The sequence below is a fragment of the Eretmochelys imbricata genome, chromosome 12 (assembly GCF_965152235.1).
Source record: "Eretmochelys imbricata isolate rEreImb1 chromosome 12, rEreImb1.hap1, whole genome shotgun sequence".
Lineage (NCBI taxonomy): Eukaryota > Metazoa > Chordata > Testudines > Cheloniidae > Eretmochelys > Eretmochelys imbricata.
In genome coordinates, this window is record NC_135583.1 from 35,908,641 (window position 1) to 35,928,936 (window position 20,296).

Here is a 20,296-nt window from a genome sequence, read left to right on the forward strand (position 1 = left end):
TACTTTCCCAGCTCCGCTCTTTTTCTTGCAGGGTGGGACGTCAGCACACTTAACTGTTGTTTCCATACCAGCAACTACAACACAGTAAGTTCAAGCAGTCTGTGGAACTTATACCTGCCTTCTTCTGCACTGCTATGGCCAGGTTTTCTTCCAGACCACAGCCGGGCCTTGGGTTTTGCTCCCAAAGTTTTGTGGTTGCAAATAATCATGGGTCCAGCTTTTGCCTTCAGTTATTTGCAATCTCTGTTTAGATCATTCAGCTGTCTAAGTATATGATTTATGGGCAGTTGACCACTTCCAGACATCCAGGTTATTTTATGTGCACTTGCAAGTGAAAGATTGGAGGCAAGCATTCGAAATCTGGCCGTTTGTAGTCTGTGTGAGACTAATGCAGCTATTAAGAAGAAAGTACTTATATAGCATCTGAAATCTCAAAGCACTTTACTAACATTAATAAAATCTCACAGCAACTTCATGAATCAGGACACATTATAACCATTTTACTGATGGGCAAATTGAAGTGGAGTGGTTAAGTGAGTTGCCCAGAGGACATAAACAAATCAGGAGTCATTGTGGGGAAATAAATCCAGGGGTCTCAGTCTTTTTACACGGAGGAATCAGTTTACAGCTTAAAGGCAGGCGGTGTAAAGTTTCCGGTGAAATGGGCTAGAGAGTATGTTTTCAACAAGTATCCTCTTGCAATGCTTAGACTCAAACTTTAGAACCCCCCTTCCTGGATTTGATGACTTCTGGATTTTTAGCCTAACATCATCTTTTCTCAGGTTCTTCACAACCCTTTCTAGCCAGCCCCCCAGCTCTGAAGTAAAGTCCATAAAAATTCCCCTTCCCTGAGGTTCATAAGAACTGCCATACTGGGTCAGACTAGTGGGCCATCTAGCACAATATCCTGTCTTTGATAATGGCCAGTACCAGAGCCTCAGAGGCCATGTACAGAACAGGGCAATTTTGGAGAGATCCAGCCCTGTCTTTCCCTCTTGGCTTCTGGCAGTCAGAGCTTCAGGGTCTCCCTGATTATGGGGTTGCATCCCTGACCAACTTGGCTAACAGCCTTTGATGGACCTATTCTCCATGAACTTAGCTAGTTCTTTTTTGAACCCATTTATACTTTTGGCCTCCACAACATCCCCTGGCAATGAGTCCCACAGGTTATTTGTACATTGTGTGAAAAAGTATTTTGTCTTGTTTGCATTAAACCTGCTGCCTATTAATTACATTGTGTGACCCCTGGTTTTTGTGCTATATCTATTCATTTTTTCCACACCATTCATGAAATTATAGACCTCCATCATATCCCCTTAATCATTTCTTTTCTAAACTGAACAGCCCTAACTACTTTAATCTCTCCTCGTATGGAGTCATTCCATACCCTTGATCATCTTTGTTGCCTTTCTCCGAACTTTTTCCTGTTCTACGTTTTGAGATGGGGTGGCCAGGTCTGGACCGTATTCAAGGTGGGGGAACACCATGGATTTATATAGTGGCAATATGGTATTTTCTGTCTTATTTTCTATATCTTCTAATAGCTCGTAACGTTGTCAGCCTTTTTGACTACTGACCCTTCTATCCAACTGGCTCTTACGTCCCTTCACCGTCTTCCTCTCAAGAGCCTCACTGTAAGTCTTGCCTCTTGCCTACTCTTTGTTCAAGAGAGCAAAGAGATCTTTAATTTCCTTGCTCCCTTTCCCAGCATGCATTACCACCCATCTGCAGTTCCCAGGGTTCCTTTGGGAACCACACATCCTCAGTTCTGTGCTGAATCAGAATTAGGGTGGTACTGCCCTGTAGCCTCCATTAAAGAGCCAGCAGTCTGTTCCATGAAAGAGGTTGTTCATTTTAATTGAGCATCGGAAACAGTGGCCTGCACCAGGCGTGTTCTGTTTTTTCCTTCTCTCAGTCTCACTGTAGGTTATGTTATTTTCCCCGATGGGAAGAAGGCTGGCATTGACTGGTCCAATGCCTCACTGGCTGAAATGGCTGATGATGGTATTATCAGAGATTTATACCAAGTCAGTTTCACTGCAGGTAAGTTAAAGGAAGTCAGACCATCTTCAGTTTTTTCAGTACTAAACAAAATGCTTTAGAGTCTAGGATATAATTTCACTGAATTATAAGACAGGTACAAGCAAGGGGAATTTTGCAAGATGCACTATTCGATTGCTGTATTTTCCAGAAAGCTCATGTACAGAATACAAGGAGGGGGAGCCCAAAATCAAACTAACGAGCATGTCCCCACTCCAAACCAACCCAGTCAGCAGAGTTCCTAGTGCTTCTAAAATGTTCTAGGAGTTAGGGCCTTGAGTCAGAGCAAGTAAACGTATGGTTAGAAAAACAAAGTTTCTAGGGCCTAGGTAAGGCTTGTGATGTGGGGGGCCTGCAGTCAGCATGGCTTCTGGTCTCCTCTCTCACTAAGCTCCCTTTTCTTGTTTCTAGGGCCTAACCCCAAGGGTGGGGCAGGGTGCTCCATGATTGCACCCAGTCTGTACTGGCTGTAAGTTCCAGACTGTCTCTTCAAAAGGCAGAACACCCTGCTACAAGTCACTATTATAATTGTATTGATCCTATTTTGGTTTAATTGTGTGTGGTTACCTCTCAAAGGGTCCAGCTACCAGACTCTTTTTGATCTGCAAAGACGTACAGGGTATGTCTACACAGCAACTGGGCAACGCACTTGGGCTTGGGTTGCAGGGCTGTTTCATTGCTGTGTAGACTTCTGGGCTTGGGCTGGAGCCCAGGCTCTAGGACCCTGCAAGGTGGGAGGGTCCCAGAGCTCAGGCTGCAGCCTGAGCCCCATGAGCCTGAGTTGGCTGGCATGGGTCAGCCACGGGTGTCTAGTTGCTGCATAGACATACCCACACATGTGCCTTAACTTTAAGCATTGGAGTAGTCACATTGACTTCAGTGAGGCTATTGGAGTGCTTACGTATAAGCACATCTGAAATTCTTTGGTGGCCAGGAGCCTCAGGTAGCTGTACCAGACAGGATTTCAAATCCCCAATTGTGCTGAACATCCCTGTGTTGCTCAGGTTTAACTAGCTGGGAAATGAGTGTGGCAATTTCCAGTCTCCCTTGGTCAAAGCTCACATTTTGGCTTGGGAACCAGCTGCTCGAAAACACCTAGAATGGTGGAGGGCCAAAGAAGCTTTAGAAAAAATGTTCAAAATGTACACAAAATACTTAGAAATGTTTTTTTAAAAAAAGGTTTAGGGATGGGGGAACTGTATGAAATCAACATGAAGCTAATTTCATCTTTACTAAGTACTCTGTCATATGTTCAAGGAAACCTGCCTACATTTTTCCTTCCCAAGGTGGCCAGTTCTTTGAGGTTCGTGCTATACTTGACAAGCAGGCTCGCCCTGTGGTATATAATGGTTTAACCGGAGAAGGAGTATTCCATGAGTGCATTGCTGATTTCCAACTGAATCAAACAGTCCCAGGCTGGGGCTTGGTTGAATTTTATTACAGGTGAGATCCTGGAATACAGGAGTAGAGAAATTATTCTTATACTGAGAGCCGAGTGGAGACAGAAAACAAATATGCTTTCGAACAAAAGTCACACATGAATTGCCAACCTTGGTGTTCTCTGTTGTTTGCTTTCTGTGAATGTTTCCATAAGCACCGTTTGTTCCAAAGAACATTTTTGCAAAGCAAAACTGTCCTGAATACTTATGCATGTATTCTTGTGTCTATGTGTGCACCATGGGCTTGTGCAGCCATCTTTGAATCTCCTGCTGGCTTTGTGAGTTGGAAGGCCATCCGCTCAGGGAAAATGAAGGAGACTATGTCAAATTGGGTGGCCTCTCACATTATGTAAATAATGAATCACAAGCATTATCCATTCACAAACAGCACTTTAACCATCTCAAGGCTGAAATTTGTTCAGCCGAAAGATTTGTCAAACAACTGCAAGTAGCAGACAAAGTATGAATAAACTCATCGTTTGTTCATGGATAACTTTGGTCACAGCCCTGGTAAAGCTCCCCCTGCTGGCCATTCACCAGGCTGTTGCTTTGGGCCCACATGCCGTGTGGCTTGGGTCTTGAGCAGGGGTGAAAGTAAGTCAGGACACTTACCAGTATGGGGCCGGGGCGGCTCCGGCCCCTGGAAGGGGCGGGGCCTTGGGCGGAAGGGGCGGGGCTGGGGGATCAGCATTCCCCACCCAGTCCTTCCAGGCCGCCTGGCCTGCCCCGCCTGGGGCTCCCATGTTGATTTAAAGGGTCCGGGGCTCCGGCTGCCGCTGCTGGAGCCCCAGGCCCTTTTAAATCGCCGGCCCCAGGGCAGCTGCTCCCTTTGCCCCCCGCCCCTTGGTGGCAGGGATGGCAAAAGGGGCAGGGACGTTAAAGCGCTGCAGGGTGCCCGTTGGCGGCCCAGCTGGTACGGACCCTACCAGCAGGGCTGCCGCCAGGGGAGGCAAAAGGGGCAGGGACATTACAGTGCTGCCGCTGCAGTGCTTTGATGTGGGCTGGGTATGGGCCGGTGCGGATTCTTACCAGTACCCAGTACTGGCCTGTATTGGCTCACTTTCACCCCTGGTCCTGAGGCACACTCTGGCGGTGCAGCTCCTCCTTTTTGCACTGCCTTCTGAGAGCTGAGAGCCTAGGGTCCAAATGCCTAGACCCAGTGACTTAGGCCAGCTCCCCCAGAATCCCCAGTTGCTTAAGCACACCCTTTCTTACAGCTCCAGCCTTGGGGTCACTCTGGATGACAGTTTACTGCGCCAGGGGCACATCATAGATGAAGCACATAACACCCAGACTCTGCAAAAGGGATTTTAAAACAATTACTCTTTACTTGAGACAGCACAAGAAGTATATAGGTCTAAACTAAACAACACAACATCTCTATGCCATCCCTGCCTCAGTTTCCTTACCATTCTGGAGTGTTCTTCAGGATTTGGAGCAATGTCCTTTCAGGATCCCAAGTCCCTCTCTCCTGCACCTTTCTCATTATGGCTCCTCCTCTGGAACACGGAGTTCTCCCACTCTTCCAACCAGCTTCCTTTGGCTTGGCTGGTCCCATAGTCGAAGAAGACCCCCTCTGCTATGAAAGCATGTTCTTCTGTTCCTCTCCTGCCTAAGCATCCCTTTTCTCTGAGTCCCTCTGGGTTTTTAAATGTGAGCAGTAGCCCCTGGTTTTTGTGTTTTCCTGTTGGGGGATTTTCCGTTCTCCACTCCCCTGCAGATAAACTTGGTTGAATGGGTTTTTCAGCTCAGGCATCCCCCTTAGCATACCCACTGTTCAGCCAGAGCCCAGCTGTTATGGTTAATCCCTTCTTTTTGTTTACTCTGTGATATGTCAAGGACCCTATCTGCCCACGGTTGACTCACTACACAGTGAGGCCTTTGATGATACAGCAGTTGTATAAAATTAACCAGAATTCATAAACTGTGCATAGACATATTACTCAAATTGTCACAACTTGTGAACAGGAGAAAAGGATACAGTCACCAAATGCATCCTTCACTGCAAATTGTTCACTCAGCTGTGCTGAGAAGTATGATTATTTCTGATTCCCTGGATAATCCAGTAAAAGATTAAGCCCAAGTTTTTGCAAAATTAGTAATGATTCTTGGGACTCAATTTCAAACACCTTAAAGGGTCATGATGTTCAGAGGAATGGTGCTCAGCACTTTCTGAAAATTGGACTCCTTTAAGATATCTAAAACTGGACTCCAATGGAACATCAGTTACTTTTGAAAACTGTGGTCTAAGACTGTTGCCAGGTAACCAGATAGCTCATTAGACTCATAGACTTTGAGGCCAGAAGGGACCCACCATGGTCATCTAGACCAGCGGTTCTCCACCCGTGGCCCATGGGCCGCTTGTAGCCCAATCAGCACACAGCTGCGGCTCATGTGACATCCTCAGGGCCGTATAGGTAATATATAGTGTGCATGTGGCCCACAATGGTAAATAGGTTGAGATCCACTGATCTAGCCTAACCTGCGCTGAGTGACATATTTTTGAGAATGTAGTATTCATGACAGAAAGGCTGTCTTACTCCTTGTCTTCCCTACCACTGTGGCATAACATGCATCGTTTCTGTACTTCTAGAGATACACCTGGGCAGCTCATTCCTAATTCTGGCTCTAGGCGGAAGGAGCCGTCCGTTCCTGCCAGCTCCCAATTCTCTGAAGAGCACTCTCAATGCATCGGGGACGTGGCAGGCAAAGGAGCCCAGCTAGGTCAGCTCACATAGTTACAGAAGCAGCTCTGGAACAAGGTGAGTTTCCACAAGGAGCCAGCATCTTTCATAGAATCATAGAATATCAGGGTTGGAAGGGACCTCAGGAGGTCATCTAGTCCAACCCCCTGCTCAAAGCAGGACCAATCCCCAACTAAATCATCCCAGCCAGGGCTTTGTCAAGCCTGACCTTAAAAACTTCCAACGAAGGAGATTCCACCACCTCCCTAGGTAACACATTCCAGTGTTTCACCACCCTCCTAGTGAAAAAGTTTTTCCTAATATCCAACCTAAACCTCCCCCACTGCAACTTGAGACCATTACTCCTTGTTCTGTCATCCACTACCACTGAGAACAGTCTAGAGCCATCCTCTTTGGAACCCCCTTTCAGGTAGTTGAAAGCAGCTATCAAATCCCCCCTCATTCTTCTCTTCCGCAGACTAAACAATCCCAGTTCCCTCAGTCTCTCCTCATAAGTCATGTGTTCCAGTCCCCTAATCATTTTTGTTGCCCTCCGCTGGACGTTTTCCAATTTTTCCACATCCTTCTTGTAGTGTGGGGCCCAAAACTGGACACAGTACTCCAGATGAGACCTCACCAATGTCGAATAGAGTGGAACCTTCAGCTCTCCAGTTTCCAGGCTGTGGAGTTTTGCAGTGACATCTGTGTGTTGTTATAAATGCATGTATGTGACAGGTCTGTCTTAGAAACTTGAGCTATATCATAGAATCATGGGACTGGAAGAGACCTGGAGAAGTTTGATAATTGGGTCCTATATTGAGCAAAGCAGAGTGCATTGGACTGTCAAAACAGATGTTTGGAGAGAGAGTTTCATGGAATCATAGGACTGGAAGGGACCTTGAGAGGTCGTCTAGTCCAGTCCCCTGCACTCATGGCAGGACTAGGTATTATCTAGACCATTCCTGACAGGTGTTTGTCTAACCTGCTCTTAAAAATCTTCAATGATGGAGATTCCACAGCTTCCCTAGGAAATTTATTCCAGTGCATCCTGACAGTTAGGAAGTTTTTCCTAAAGTCCAACCTAAACCTCCCTTGCTGCAATTTAAGCCCATTGCTTCTTGTCCTATCCTCAGAGGTTAAGAAGAACAATTCTTCCTCCTCCTTGTAACAACCTTTTATGTACTTGAAAACTATTATCATGTCCCCTCTCAGTCTTCTCTTTTCCAGACTAAACAAACCCAATTGTTTTCAATCTTCCCTCATAAGTCATGTTTTCTAGACCTTTAATCATTTTTGTTGCTCTTCTCTGGACTTCCTCCTGTTTGTCCACATCTTTCCTGAAATGTGGCCCCCAGAACTGGACACAATACTCCAGTTGAGGCCTAATCAGCGTGGAGTAGAGCAGAAGAATTACTTCTCGTGTCTTGCTTACAACACTCCTGCTAATACATCCCAGAATGATGTTTGCTTTTTTTGCAACAGTGTTACGCTGTTGACTCATATTTAGCTTGTGGTCCACTATGACCCCCAGATCCCTTTCTGCAGTATTCCTTCCTAGGCAGTCATTTCCCATTTTGTATGTGTGCAACTGATTGTTTCTTCCTAAATGGAGTACTTTGCATTTGTCCTTATTGAATTTCATCCTATTTACTTGAGACCATTTCTCCAGTTTGTTCAGATCATTCTGAATTTTACCCTGTCCTCCAAAGCACTTTCAACCCCTTCCATCTTGGTATCATCCACAACCTTTATACTTTAAACTTATCACCTTATTTTCTTCTAGAAGTTTGCAAATTGATTGCTTCATTATTTGCTCCATGATCTTTCCGGATACAGAAGTTAAGCTGACTGGTCTGTAATTACTCAGGTTGTCCTTATTTCCCTTTTTATAGATTGGCACTATATTTGCCCTTTTCCAGTCTTCTGGAATCCCTTCCATATTCCATGACTTTTCAAAGATAATCGCTAATGGCTCAGATATCTCCTCAGTCAGCTCCTTGAGTATTCTAGGATGCATTTCGTCAGGCCCTGGTGACCTGAAGACATCTAATTTGTCTAAGTAATTTTTAACTTGTTCTTTTCCTATTTTAGCCTCTAATCCTACCTCATTTTCACTGGCATTCACTACGTTAGACGTCCAATCACCACCAACCTTCTTGGTGAAAACTGAAACAAAGAAGTCATTAAGCACCTCTGCCATTTCCAAATTTTCTGTTATTATTCCGCCCCCGCCCCCAATGAGTAATGGGCCTACCCTGTCCTTGGTTTTCCTCTTGCTTCTAATGTATTTGTAGAATGTTTTCTTGTTACCAGTGGTGAGCTGGAGCCGGTTCGCACCGGTTCGCTGGAACCGGTTATTAAATTTAGAAGCCCTTTTAGAACCGGTTGTCCTGCGATGGACAGTCGGTTCTAAAAGGGCTTCTAAATTTAACAACTGGCCAAAAGTGGCGCCTTAGGCGCCGACTCCGTGGGTGCTCTGGGGCTGGAGCAGCCATGGGGAAAATTTGGTGGGTGCAGAGCACCCACCGGCAGCTCCCTGCCGGCCCCAGCTCACCTCTGCTCCGCCTCCACCTCCTCCCCTGAACGCACCGCCCCTCTCTGCTTCTCCGCCCACCCCGCCCCGGTTTCCCGCGAATCAGCTGTTCGCGCAGGAAGCTGGGGAGGGCTGAGAAACAGGCCACGGCTTCACACTCAGGCTGAGGGTGGCAGAGGTGGAGCAGAGGGGAGCTGGGGCGGGGGAGTGGGGATGCAAGGAGGTCCGCCCGCCGCACAGCATGTAACCCGGGGGGGGGGCGGTGCAGGGGAACCGCTCCCCGCCCCAGCTCACCTCTGCCACCCTCAGCCTGAGAAGGAAGCCGCCGCCTGCTTCTCAGCCCTCCCAGGCTTCCCACGCGAACAGCTGATTTGCGGGAAGTGGGGGTCGGGGGAGGTAGAGAAGCAGAGCGGGGCGGCGCGTTCAGGGGCAGAGCTGGAGGCGGAAGCAGAGCAGAGGCAGAGCTCTGCACCCACCAAATTTTCCCCGTGGGTGCTCCAGCCCCGGAGCACCCACGGAGTCGGTGCGTAAGGTGCCACTTTCGATGTGATCAGTGGGGAGAGCGGCTGCTCCCCCTGCTCCCCGCCAGCTACGCTACCCCACCCCTAGGAGCCAGAGGGACCTGCCGGATGCTTCCTGGGAGCTGCCCGGCAGGTGCCTCTGGCTCTTAGGGGCAGGGCGGGGTGGGCACCCACTACGGTGGCCCACAAGATCCTCCTGCCCAGTTCTGGGGGCAGTCAGGGGACAGGGGAGGGAGGTGGATGGGGCTGGGGTCCAACGACCCCTCATGGGGTGAGGAGGGAACCGGTTGTTAAGATTTTGGCAGCTCATCACTGCTTGTTACCCCTTTCTGTCTCTAGCTAGTTTGATCTCGTGTTGTGCCTTGGCCTTTCTAATTTTGTCCCTGCATATTTGTGTTATTTGTTTATATTCATCCTTTGTAATTTGACCAAGATTCCACTTTTTGTAGGACTCTTTTTAGATCATTGAAGATCTCCTGGTTAAGCTAGGGTGGTCTCTTGCCATGCTTCCTATCTTTCCTACGCAGTGGGATCATTTGCTCCTGTACCCTTAATAATGTCTCTTTGAAAAACTGCCAACTGTCTTCAATTGTTTAGACTTATTTCCCATGGGATCTTACCTACTAACTCCCTGAGTTTGCTAAAGTCTGCCTTCTTGAAATCCACTGTCTTTATTTTGCTGGTCTCCCTCCTACCACTCCTTTGAATCATGAACTGCATCATTTCATGATAGCTTTCACCCAAGCTGCCTTTCACTTTCAAATTGTTAACCAGTTCCTCCCTCTTTGTCAAAATCAAATCTAGAACAGCCTCTCCACTGGTAGTTTTCTCCACCTTCTGAAATAAAAAATTGTCTCCAATGCACTCCGAGAACTTGTTGGATAAGCTGTGCCCTGCTGCGTTATTTTCCCAACAGATGTCTGGGTAGTTGAAGTCCCTCATCACCACCAAGTCCTGGGCTTTGGATGATTTTGTTAATTATTTTAAAAAAGCCTCATCCACCTCTCCTTCCTGATTAGGTGGTCTATTTAGTAGACCCCTACCATGACATCACCCCTGTTTTTTACCCCTTTTATCCTTACCCAGAAACTTCAGCAAGTCTGTCTCCTATTTCCATCTCAACCTCAGTCTAAGTATATACATTTTTAACCTCCTCTCCTTTTTCCCTGCCTGTCCTTCTATACCAATATTCCAATCATCCATATTATCCCACCAAGTCTCTGTGCTGCCAACTATGTCATTGTTGTGTTTATTTACTAGCATTTTGAGTTCTTCTTGGTTATTCCCCATACTTCTTGCATCAGTATACAGACATCTAAGATAGTGATTTGATTCCCCCCCCCCCCACTCCCAGTTCTGTCTTGTCTCTCCCTTATCCCTGCTGTAACAACCCAGGCTCCCCCCAGATTCTGACCTTTCTCCCAGGTCTCCATGTTTTTGACCTACCTGTGGGCTTTGGTCACCTGCCCCCTTCGAACCTAGTTTAAAGCCCTCCTCATGAGGTTAGCCAGTCCATATCCAAATATGCTCTTCCCCTTCCCCGATAGGTGGACCCCATCTCTGCTTAGCAGTCCTTCTTCCTGGAACAGCATCCCGGGGTCAAGGAAGCCGAAGCTCTCCTGATGACACCATCATCGCAGCCAGGAATTCATCTCCAGGATGTGTCTGTCTCTGCCGAGGCCCCTAACCTTGACCAGAAGGATCAACGAGAACACCACCTGTGCTCCCAATTCCTTCACCCTTACTCCCAGAGCCCTGTAGTCACTTCTGATCTGCTGAGGGTCATACCTCGCAGTATCATTAGTGCCCACATGGATGAGTTGCACGGGGTAGTAGTCGGAGGGCCAGATGATCCTTGACAATCCCTCCGACAATCTCCTTGATTTCTTTGTCCCTAGAAGTCATTACAAAATGGGCACAGAACATTTTGTGGTAAACTACCCAGATTTGTTAGTCTGTCTACAATTGTACCAGAAGCAGAACCAGAAAAAGTAAGAGACAATGACAGCACTTCTTTAAAAGGGATGTCCATCAGTGAACTCAAACCTACAACACCATGTGCAAATATTAAATAGTCCTACCAATACTTCTAATCGAAAGTTTGTGGTTTATATATAAGAATACAAAAATCTCTTAGAAATAATCTGCATTCTGCTCAGAGCACTGAATGGTTATAATGTACCATCAAACAGTAGAAATGCAGTGTTATTTATTAGTATCATTCTTGTGAAAGATCCTGGACTGCCAGCCCTATAAAGTGAAGTCCCATGTGTCTGCAGAACAGATACACGGTGCTGCTGCAGTTTAAGTCTTGTCAAAGTGCTTTAACCCCAGTTTAGGTGGGACTGCCACCTGTAGGGCTAAGACTGTAGTACAGTCTCTATGCGTATTCATTTTTAGTTTCTATGCTCAGACTGCCAGTTAGGAGACTATTAGTGCCAAAGATGATGGGGTTTTTTTTTCTGATATGGATACCTTTCCATTAGAAATTGAGTTGAGATCGCCGCACAGATAAGCAAATTCTTTTGAAGTAGGTCACCAACACTGCACCAGGTGGTAACTAGTCTGGCCCACACACTTTATGTCAATTGCTAAAAAGCTTTGTAGACCATCACCAATGTCTCAGATGATCTAGTTCCCCCCGGGAATAAAGTTCTCTTGTAATGTTTGTCTGTTTCATTAGAGGGGCTTAAGCGCCTGTGCAGATATCCATTTATAGTAATTTTGGCAACTTTTATATAAGGGAAATTTATTTTCCATTATGCTTGGCTAGTTGTAACAGTGTAGTTTAAAAAACAAACAAACCAGTATACGTCCATGTACTTTTAAGAATAGATTACTTAACAGTTAGTGAAGGTATTCAGCAGCCAAGGCAAAAGCATTATTTTAAAGCCTGAACTTAGTAGCAAATAGACAGTTGTTTAGTAAATGACTTGGGGGCGGGGGGGAGTACAATGCATTTGCCGCTGTGATACATTGTAAATTATTTAGGTATATGTTACTGTGCACTAGCTGCCTATCACATACTTAGAAATATGTTAGCTCTTTATAATTCATTGTTGGACAACTTTTAAAATCAGTTGCTTTTTAGAAGAACATAAACCACAGAAATTCTTTATTTATCAACCAAGACCTGGCTAAACAAAGACACAAACATGAATCAGGGTTTTGGGATTGGGTCACATTTAGAAATTGGAACCTTTCCAGCCTGATCTTGAATGAGTAATGTAATAATCATTGTAGTAAATGCTAGTTAGACAGGCTTTTTAGCCATTAAAAACAGAAAGATCACTAAGCATGAAAAACCATAATGCACAGTTTGCTCTTGTTTAAACATTTGCGTGGAACAAACATTCCTGGCGTCTGTCTGATGTCTTAGGTTTCACAGTGATATCTTAATTAATCATGCCAATACCTGTTTGGCAACAAAGTTAGATCTCCCCTTTCTTCCAATCATCGGCTTAACAATATACACCTAACATAGATTCTGATCCCTGAGTCTTAATGGCGTTTGTGTTCAAAATTCCTCACTCTCAGCCATTACGGGCTATTACGCCTGGGGGAATTCTGCGCACCCGCAGAGCACAGAATTAATCTGTCTCACATAATTTTATATTTTCCTGCATAAAAACCATTTTGCCTAAGAAGTGCTGCAGTTTCGCCATGTGCCCACCAGAGGCCGCTGTGGTGCCAGAACAGCCAGTTGCGCGTTCATGCCGACTGGTCTAGCGCCACAGCGCCCTCTGGTGGGCGAAAGGTGGACCTGCGGCACTCCCTAGGCCAAATGTATTTTGCTTGGGAAAATACAAAATTCTGTGCCCAGTGCTGCAGATTTCCCCCAGGAGGAGAGCTCATCACAGCACCCTGCCCGCGGAGCCAGGTTAGGACAGAGCGGGGCACACAGGGATGCTGGGGCGGGTCACAGACTGAGGTTCAGAATGGCTAGTGGGGGGACAGACTGGAGCACGGGCTCAGCAGCTAGTGGGGTGACAGCGTTAAGCCTGGGGACGGGAGAGGGAGGCTGCAGATGCCCATGGGGAGGAGGGGTGTGGGGACAGGAGCAGATGTGCCTGACTGAATGGGAGAGGTCTGGGGCAGCCAGGGTCTGCATGGGGGAGGCTTTCCAACACCCTAACAATTCCCCCGCCCCAAAGAAAAACCTCCCACCCACACCCAACACCTTCCAGGTTCACTCTAGACTCCTTCTCTCTCCCTCAGCTCCTCTATTACCCCGACTCCCCCAAGCCTTTGCACTGCTTCTGACAGGTGCAGGAAATACAGTTCTGTATTGTAATTTAAATGAATTGCACAAAGTTCTGTATTAATATGCCTAGTAAGGAATCTATTTGTCAAAAAAAATTACCAGAATATTTCTTTTTGGTCTGTATTGTTACAGACATACTTGCTGACAGATATTTTGAAAGATACTACCAAAATAATTGTAAGTGGCATGATTATATTGTGTAATATCGACAACTAAAATATGCAGAATTTTCAAATATTGTGTACAGAATTTTTAATTTTTTGCCGCAGAATCCCCCCAGGAATAAGCTATGTAACCAAACAACTGAATCTGACATGAGCATGGCCTCAGGAGACCTGGTTTCTTTTCAAGGCTCTGCCACTGGCCCCACTGGGGGACCTTTGGGCATGTCACTGCATCACTCTGTGCCTCAGTTTGCCCGTCTGTAAAATGGGAGCAATGATATGTCCCTCTGTTGGAAAGCCCTTTGAGATCTGATTGAAAGTACTGTATAAGACTACGGTATTATTATTAGAGCTGTATATTCTGTGTCTAGCTTTCTTCTCATGGGGCCCAGAAAGAGAAGTCCTGCAGCTTAGAGCTATCGGTGTTTTAGAAGTCAGAGTGAACTGGCCTTTCTTTTGCATTGGAAAATATTGTGTGGCATCCAGTCCTAATGACAGCCGTGCTAGACTGATCACGGTTTGACATCACACTGAAGTAAGCTGCTTTAAAATCTCATGGGTGAAATCCTGGCCCTACTGAAGCTGATGGGAGTTCACCCTGTGAATGATATTCTGGCTTCATTGAAATCAGTGGCAAAACTCCATTTGACTGTAAATAGGATCAGGATTTCATGCTGAAGCTACCTTCATACTCTGAGATCACTTACAGCCTTTAACTCTTCTACATACAACCATGTGGTTACTGATAGTTCCCAGATAACAAAAGTAACATTGGGAAACACTGATTTTGTGATAGTTCAGAGAAAGTGCTTTTGGGTCACTGTCTCATGGTATAGGACTGTATCATGCCTTAGTTTTCTAAGTAGAACTCTTCATTGAACTGTGTAAGGAAACATGCCTTAAATGACTTTACATTTGATCTGAGACAAGAAATTCTATTCAACAGTCTGCTTTCAGTTCTCTTACACAGAACCGTATAAAGCAGAGGTTCTCAAAGTGGGGTTGTGACCCCTCAGGGAGTTGTGAGGTTATTACATGGGGGGTTGTGAGCTGTCAGCCTCCTCCCAAACCCCACTTTGTCTCCAGCATTTATAATGGTGTTAAATATATAAAAAAGTGGTTTTAATTTATAAGGGGGGTCGCACTCAGAGGCTCGCTATGTGAAAGGGGTCACCAGTACAAAAGTTTGAGAACCACTGATATAAAGTATATGGCATCAGCTGAGGAAAAAAGTTATAAAATATACTATAGCTAAAGTCATTTTCCCTTAAACTCAGGTCTGCATTTTCAGAAATGTGTACATGCAAAATGTGCTCACAGTTGTGTGTCTAATGTGTAAGTGCAGTTGCCACAATTGTGAGAGCAATGCCGCACACAAATGATTAGGAAGCCATCACTTGCATGCAGAATTACTGAGATTGCTTATGCAATGGTGGTTATTATATATGCAAATTGAGCATGCATTTTTGCACACACTTTTCTCATTAGCCAGGCCTGAATATTTGGCTGATCTATAGTAGTGGATTTTGTATTTAATGGGACCTCCCACTGCACTTCCCAGTTCATCGTCCCTGAAGGTTAGCACTGGAACATCAGATGAAAGACAACCGTGTTCTACAGGAAGCTGTGAAGGAGCACACTCAAGTGGCCTGGATTGCCGGTTCTTTGTGTAACAGTATTCTGGGATCAGAGCAATGCTTCCTCCCGCTTTGTTCCAGAGCGGGGTCTGGATTTTTAGAATTTCCTGTGCTCTCTGAAAAGAAATAGAGTGCAACTTAAATTAAAAAAAAAATATCCAACATTTTTCTCCTACGAATGACTTTCTTAAAGTTAGTATTGGCTGACACATTTCAAGATCCTGTTTGCCTGGGCCAAATCATTGGCACAGTGTAAATAGAGAGAAGATTATTTCAATCAGTCAAGTTACAACTAGTAATAAATTTGCCACAGTACTGTCCTCTCTCCTATAGGGCTCTAACCTGATTATGGGAAACAGCATGGGGAATATTATAGGCATCTGCCCTGGTTCTGGGATAGTCAGGTCACCATGTGTAAAAGGCATTAAGTTATTCTGCGTAACATTAGGCCCCTTCCAGCTGTTTAGCGGGCCTTTTTACTTGCAGCCTGGAACTCTTAGCTCTGTACGTTGAAACAGTGCACCTGGCCTTTATGGTTCTCTTTTCTAAGGCAACCTTTGACTGAAAGCTTTGGCGATTAGTCTGATATCTCCAGTAAATAGCACTGCTTTTGTTACAAGGAGATTATTTAAGAAACAAATTCTTTGGGTCTCTGGGAATCTGCACTAGAGTCCCATCGAAGCCCATCGACAAACTCCCAATAACTTCAAAGAGACAAAGATTTGGTCATTGGGGGACAAAAAATACATCTGTAAATATGGGGTTAAATTCTGGCCCCACTGAAATCAATGGGAGTTCTGCCATTGACTTCAGTAGAGCCAGGATTTCACCTATGGCTTTTTATGATTATGTATATTTCGGTCAGAATACCAGCCCACCTGTTGCTTGAAGGACTGCTAGTTAAGAGTGAATCGTAGAGCCAATGGCTGGAATTATAGTTATTGGAGCGGTGTGAATACTACAAAACAATATTCACCAATTTTAGGATGTTCTAAAAATCTTTGTACATCTTGGAAAACAGACAATGTAATATTGTCTGAAACAAGTAGCATTTAATACCATTAATATAATGACACTGGAAACACAAACAAACTATTTCCCCATGTTTATTTCCCCCCACACCCGCTACTTCTCTTCAGACGTTCTTGTTAACTGCTGGCAATGGCCCACCTTGATTATCACTACAAAAAGTTTTCTCCTCACCACCCCCCACTGGTAATAGCTCATCTTAAGTGATCACTCTCCTTACAGTGTGTATGATAACATCCATTTTTTCATGTTCTGTGTGTATATAAATCTCCCCACTGTATTTTCCACTGAATGCATCTGATGAAGTGAGCTGTAGCTCACGAAAGCTTATGCTCAAATAAATTGGTTAGTCTCTAAGGTGCCACAAGTCCTCCTTTTCTTTTTGTGAATACAGACTAACATGGCTACTACTCTGAAACATATTATGAATCAGTTTCTATTTAGAAGAAGTTTATCAAAGAGGTAATTTTAGAAAGTGGATGCAAGTATCATACTGTTACACATCACATTTTGTTCCTATATTTAACTATAAAGTGAGTATTCATTATAATTTCAGGAACATCTGTTCCTGTGAGGTTGTTTTTATCATCACATCTGTTTATTGTGTCTGTCTTGTACCTTTTCTAATCTTTCTCCTATAGGATATAAACAATTTTTTTTAAAAGAAAGAGAAATGGGAACACGATCAAGCATCACTGAAAAGATGAAATGTTTGCAGTGGCTATTTTTGGTTCATAATTATAGCCATTGATATGGGAGCGTTATTTTACCTTGACGTCCATATTATTATTTTCCCCTCAGTAAAATAAAACCAGGAAACCTTCAGGAGCTTTGCAAAAGATAAAAACAGACAACAGACTCATCAAACCTTTATCCCCTCCTCCTTCCTCTTTTGTTCTTGAAACTGATGTGCAGCATGGTTGGGAACCATCTGATGGGACGCTGGGGAACTATCAGCTACAAAATGTTAGTGCTCAATTCTGTATTCCCTTTGCAGACTTGGAAGGCCAGGTGGGCAGTGGGACCTGCATGGTTCCCCTGTGCAAGAAGGTAAGATTTAGGGGGTCCGTGCCCCTTGCATTCCAGGCAGCACAGTCCAATGGGGGGCCCCTGTGTCCTCAATGCTGACAGTGAATTTGGGGGTTGGAATAGAAAATCCATGCTTCTGTGCCTGGGAGTTCACATAGATCCATGACTTTGCAGGTTCACATGGATCCATGATTTAGTACTTTTGAGTAGCAGGCCCATGGAGAGACTCAGGTGCTCAGCACCTCTCAAGCTGGGCCCGTAGATGGGGGATGTTATGAATTACTAGTACATTTTCTTAACTAAGAAGACAAGGATAAAGGAGGAACGTTCAGGGAGGCACAGTGGGACTCGGGCCAGCCCCCACAGGGGATGGGGAGGGAGCACCACCCAGCCCTGCTCCGTTCCGGCCCCGCTCCCAGCCCTGGCTCAGTGGGGGGTAAAACGGGAACACAGGCAGGGGTGAGGGGGGTGCAACCCTGAAAAATTCGGGGACCACTGATTTAATGCTTTTTGAAGGTGCTGGAGAATGACCTCTTGGGATCAAGAGTTCAAAATCCATTCAGTCATTCAAGCTTGGCAGCTAGAGTAGCAGTATGATTGACTTCTCTGGGATCTACTCACTTGCTGATAATTAACTTTCAGTGCTCAAGGTGGGGTGAAAGTAGGAGTGATGGGATTAAATTTAGCAGATGGAAATCTAGGATGAATTCAGGAAAAAAACATAATCCTAACTAGGACACCTGTTAGTCAAAGGGAAGGGGAAAAAATAATGGATTTTTTTCAGTTTGGCCACCGTACCAGAAAAATCAACTATTCAGCCAGCTCTAGGGGGAATCTCCATCGCCTGAGTTATTTAAATCTAGATTGGGTAGGTCTTGGGGATACACTGTTGTGGAAAATGCTGCACGGTGGGGAAGTCTGATCCTTGTGAATAGGTCTGATCCTTGTGATTAGGTCTGATCCTTGTGATTCTGCAAAACAGCTGAGGCTGAAGACAGTTATTGGTTGATAATCCCGACCTGAGCTCTCTAGCTAGGAAAACATATGGGTCCCATTTGCTTGCAGAGGGCCTCAGATAAATGGAAACTAGCAGCTATGCATGAATGCTTACTGATGCTCTAATACTTATGTGGTGTTTTACTCACAAACTCCCTAGGCCCAATCCGGTGTGTTGCTCAGCTCCTGGTCTGTGTGATGGTCTCGTTTACTTTTCCCCCAGGTGTGTGAGGGGATACAGAACTGCCGGGCCTCACTCTACTCATTTGCGGCCGTACGGTATCACTGGCAATGAGGCCAACTGATCCCGGCGCACATGGGAGTCGTCATCCAGTGAATGGTGCCAGCCGATGCAGCAGGTCAGCTACTCGTGTGTCCTCTGGAGCCCCTTCCTCAGGTCTTTTACTCCCTGCTGGGCTTTATGTACTGTTGCAGTAGCCTCTGAGGTCTCTTTGCACCCCATGGAGGTGCTTGGCTGGTGGCTCTGCACAGCCACACATCCGCTGGCCTTGCCTTGCTCTCCCCACAAGCCACCATCCCAGACCAACACCCATGAAGCTCAGGGTCACAGCATGCAGCTGGTGTGGATCCCACCTTTTGTGCTCCTCCTTCCCACTCTGCAGGTGAACTGACCTGATTTCCCTGCTTTTCATGCTGTTCTCACGCCCCAGAGCTGGAAGTATGTGGGGGAAAGACTCTGAGGACCAGGACTTGGGTGCATTTGTGTCTAGTACAGGCGGAGCTGGTAGCATTGTCTGTTATTAAGGTTGCCTGCCACATCCCATTAGAAGATCCTGTTTTTAGCTGCTTATCACTTTTTGCCAAAATGGAACCATTTGGGCTGAAATTATCCATGCTGGGTATCTGCCTCAGGCTGACATTATTTGTTTATTTATCTATTTATTTTTAAGGGTCAGCCAGAAAGGTGCATCTGTTTCTGAGAACGAGGTCAGGGAAAAATAGATTGCTTTGCCTATTTTATAGAAATTCTGGTGACTTTTTCTTTGAAAAGCCGTTGTGCCCCTGTGCTTTGAAGAAGGGACTTGACATCTGCTTTGGAGAAGGCCTGGTCTTTGTCTCAGGGATGTGCCTTTAGCCACCTCTGTGAAAATCTGCCAGGTTATAAGCCTTTGAAAACTCAGTGAAGCCTTGCTAGAGCTTCATAGCTAGATTCCCTGAAGTGTCCATCCATTCTGAGCTTGCTCCAGCCTGGGACTGAGCAGGACTTTCCCTGCAATTGCTGCTGTGGGCTGATCCAGGCCGAAGTTGGGCACCAGAACTAAAAGCAGGGAGCCTGTCGCCCATGTGCTCTCAGTGACCCCTCTGCAGGGCCCAAGCAATATGGAGGAGGAAGCTGCCTGATTTGAATGCAAAGGAGACAAGAGCGAGACCTGGAGTGTGGGTTAGGGGAGTAGATTTGGACGAGGAGCTGTGGGGGGAGACTGTGGTTGGAAGCTGGTGGGGGGTGGGGTGAAGAGGGATACAGGGACTGGGAGTTGGGTGATGGAGAAGGAAATGGGACTGTGACCCATTGGGGAGGAGACTGGAACTGGATGAAGAGCTGGGGGAGACGGGTTGGCTGGGCAAGGAGCTGAGGGGTGAGGAAGAGAAGTGAGAAGAGAAGCATGAACTTCACCATTCCTCTGCTGTCAACAGATATCTGTGTCTCCCACTGGCAAAGTGTCTCATCCCTCTACTCCACAAAGAGGATGACAAACCGACTACTGCTATCAGTTACGCTGTTAACTCATGTGGCAGAGATCTGTGTAGTGAAGCTGACAGTTCCAACCTGCTGATGATCTATGAGGTGTTAATAGGATTCCACATAATGGAACTTCTATTTCTCCAGTTTGAGTTCTTTGAACACATTGGAAACTGCATGCAAAAAACCTACATTAAAACAACGTTATTCAGGTTGCAAAATCAAGCACTCAGAAGTTAGGAAATGCTAGAATTAAGT

The 20,296-nt window shown here is 45.7% G+C and overlaps 1 protein-coding gene across 3 annotated transcripts in view; it reads left to right on the forward strand.

Annotated features, from left to right (window-relative positions):
• Positions 1 to 20,296, forward strand: part of LOC144272697 (uncharacterized) — a 51,959-nt gene that overhangs the window by 18,254 nt on the left and 13,409 nt on the right. For 2 of the 3 annotated variants that reach the window (XM_077830972.1, XM_077830973.1), the window contains 5 exons: positions 32 to 84; positions 1,916 to 2,043; positions 3,327 to 3,483; positions 6,073 to 6,241; positions 10,765 to 13,716. In XM_077830972.1, coding sequence (XP_077687098.1) covers positions 32 to 84; positions 1,916 to 2,043; positions 3,327 to 3,483; positions 6,073 to 6,217 — 483 coding nt within the window. In that variant the 3' untranslated portion in view covers positions 6,218 to 6,241; positions 10,765 to 13,716. Of the gene's footprint in view, positions 1 to 31; positions 85 to 1,915; positions 2,044 to 3,326; positions 3,484 to 6,072; positions 6,242 to 10,764; positions 13,717 to 17,308; positions 17,362 to 18,559; positions 18,696 to 20,296 lie in introns of those variants that run through there. The other variant, XR_013347636.1, reaches the window with a different exon arrangement.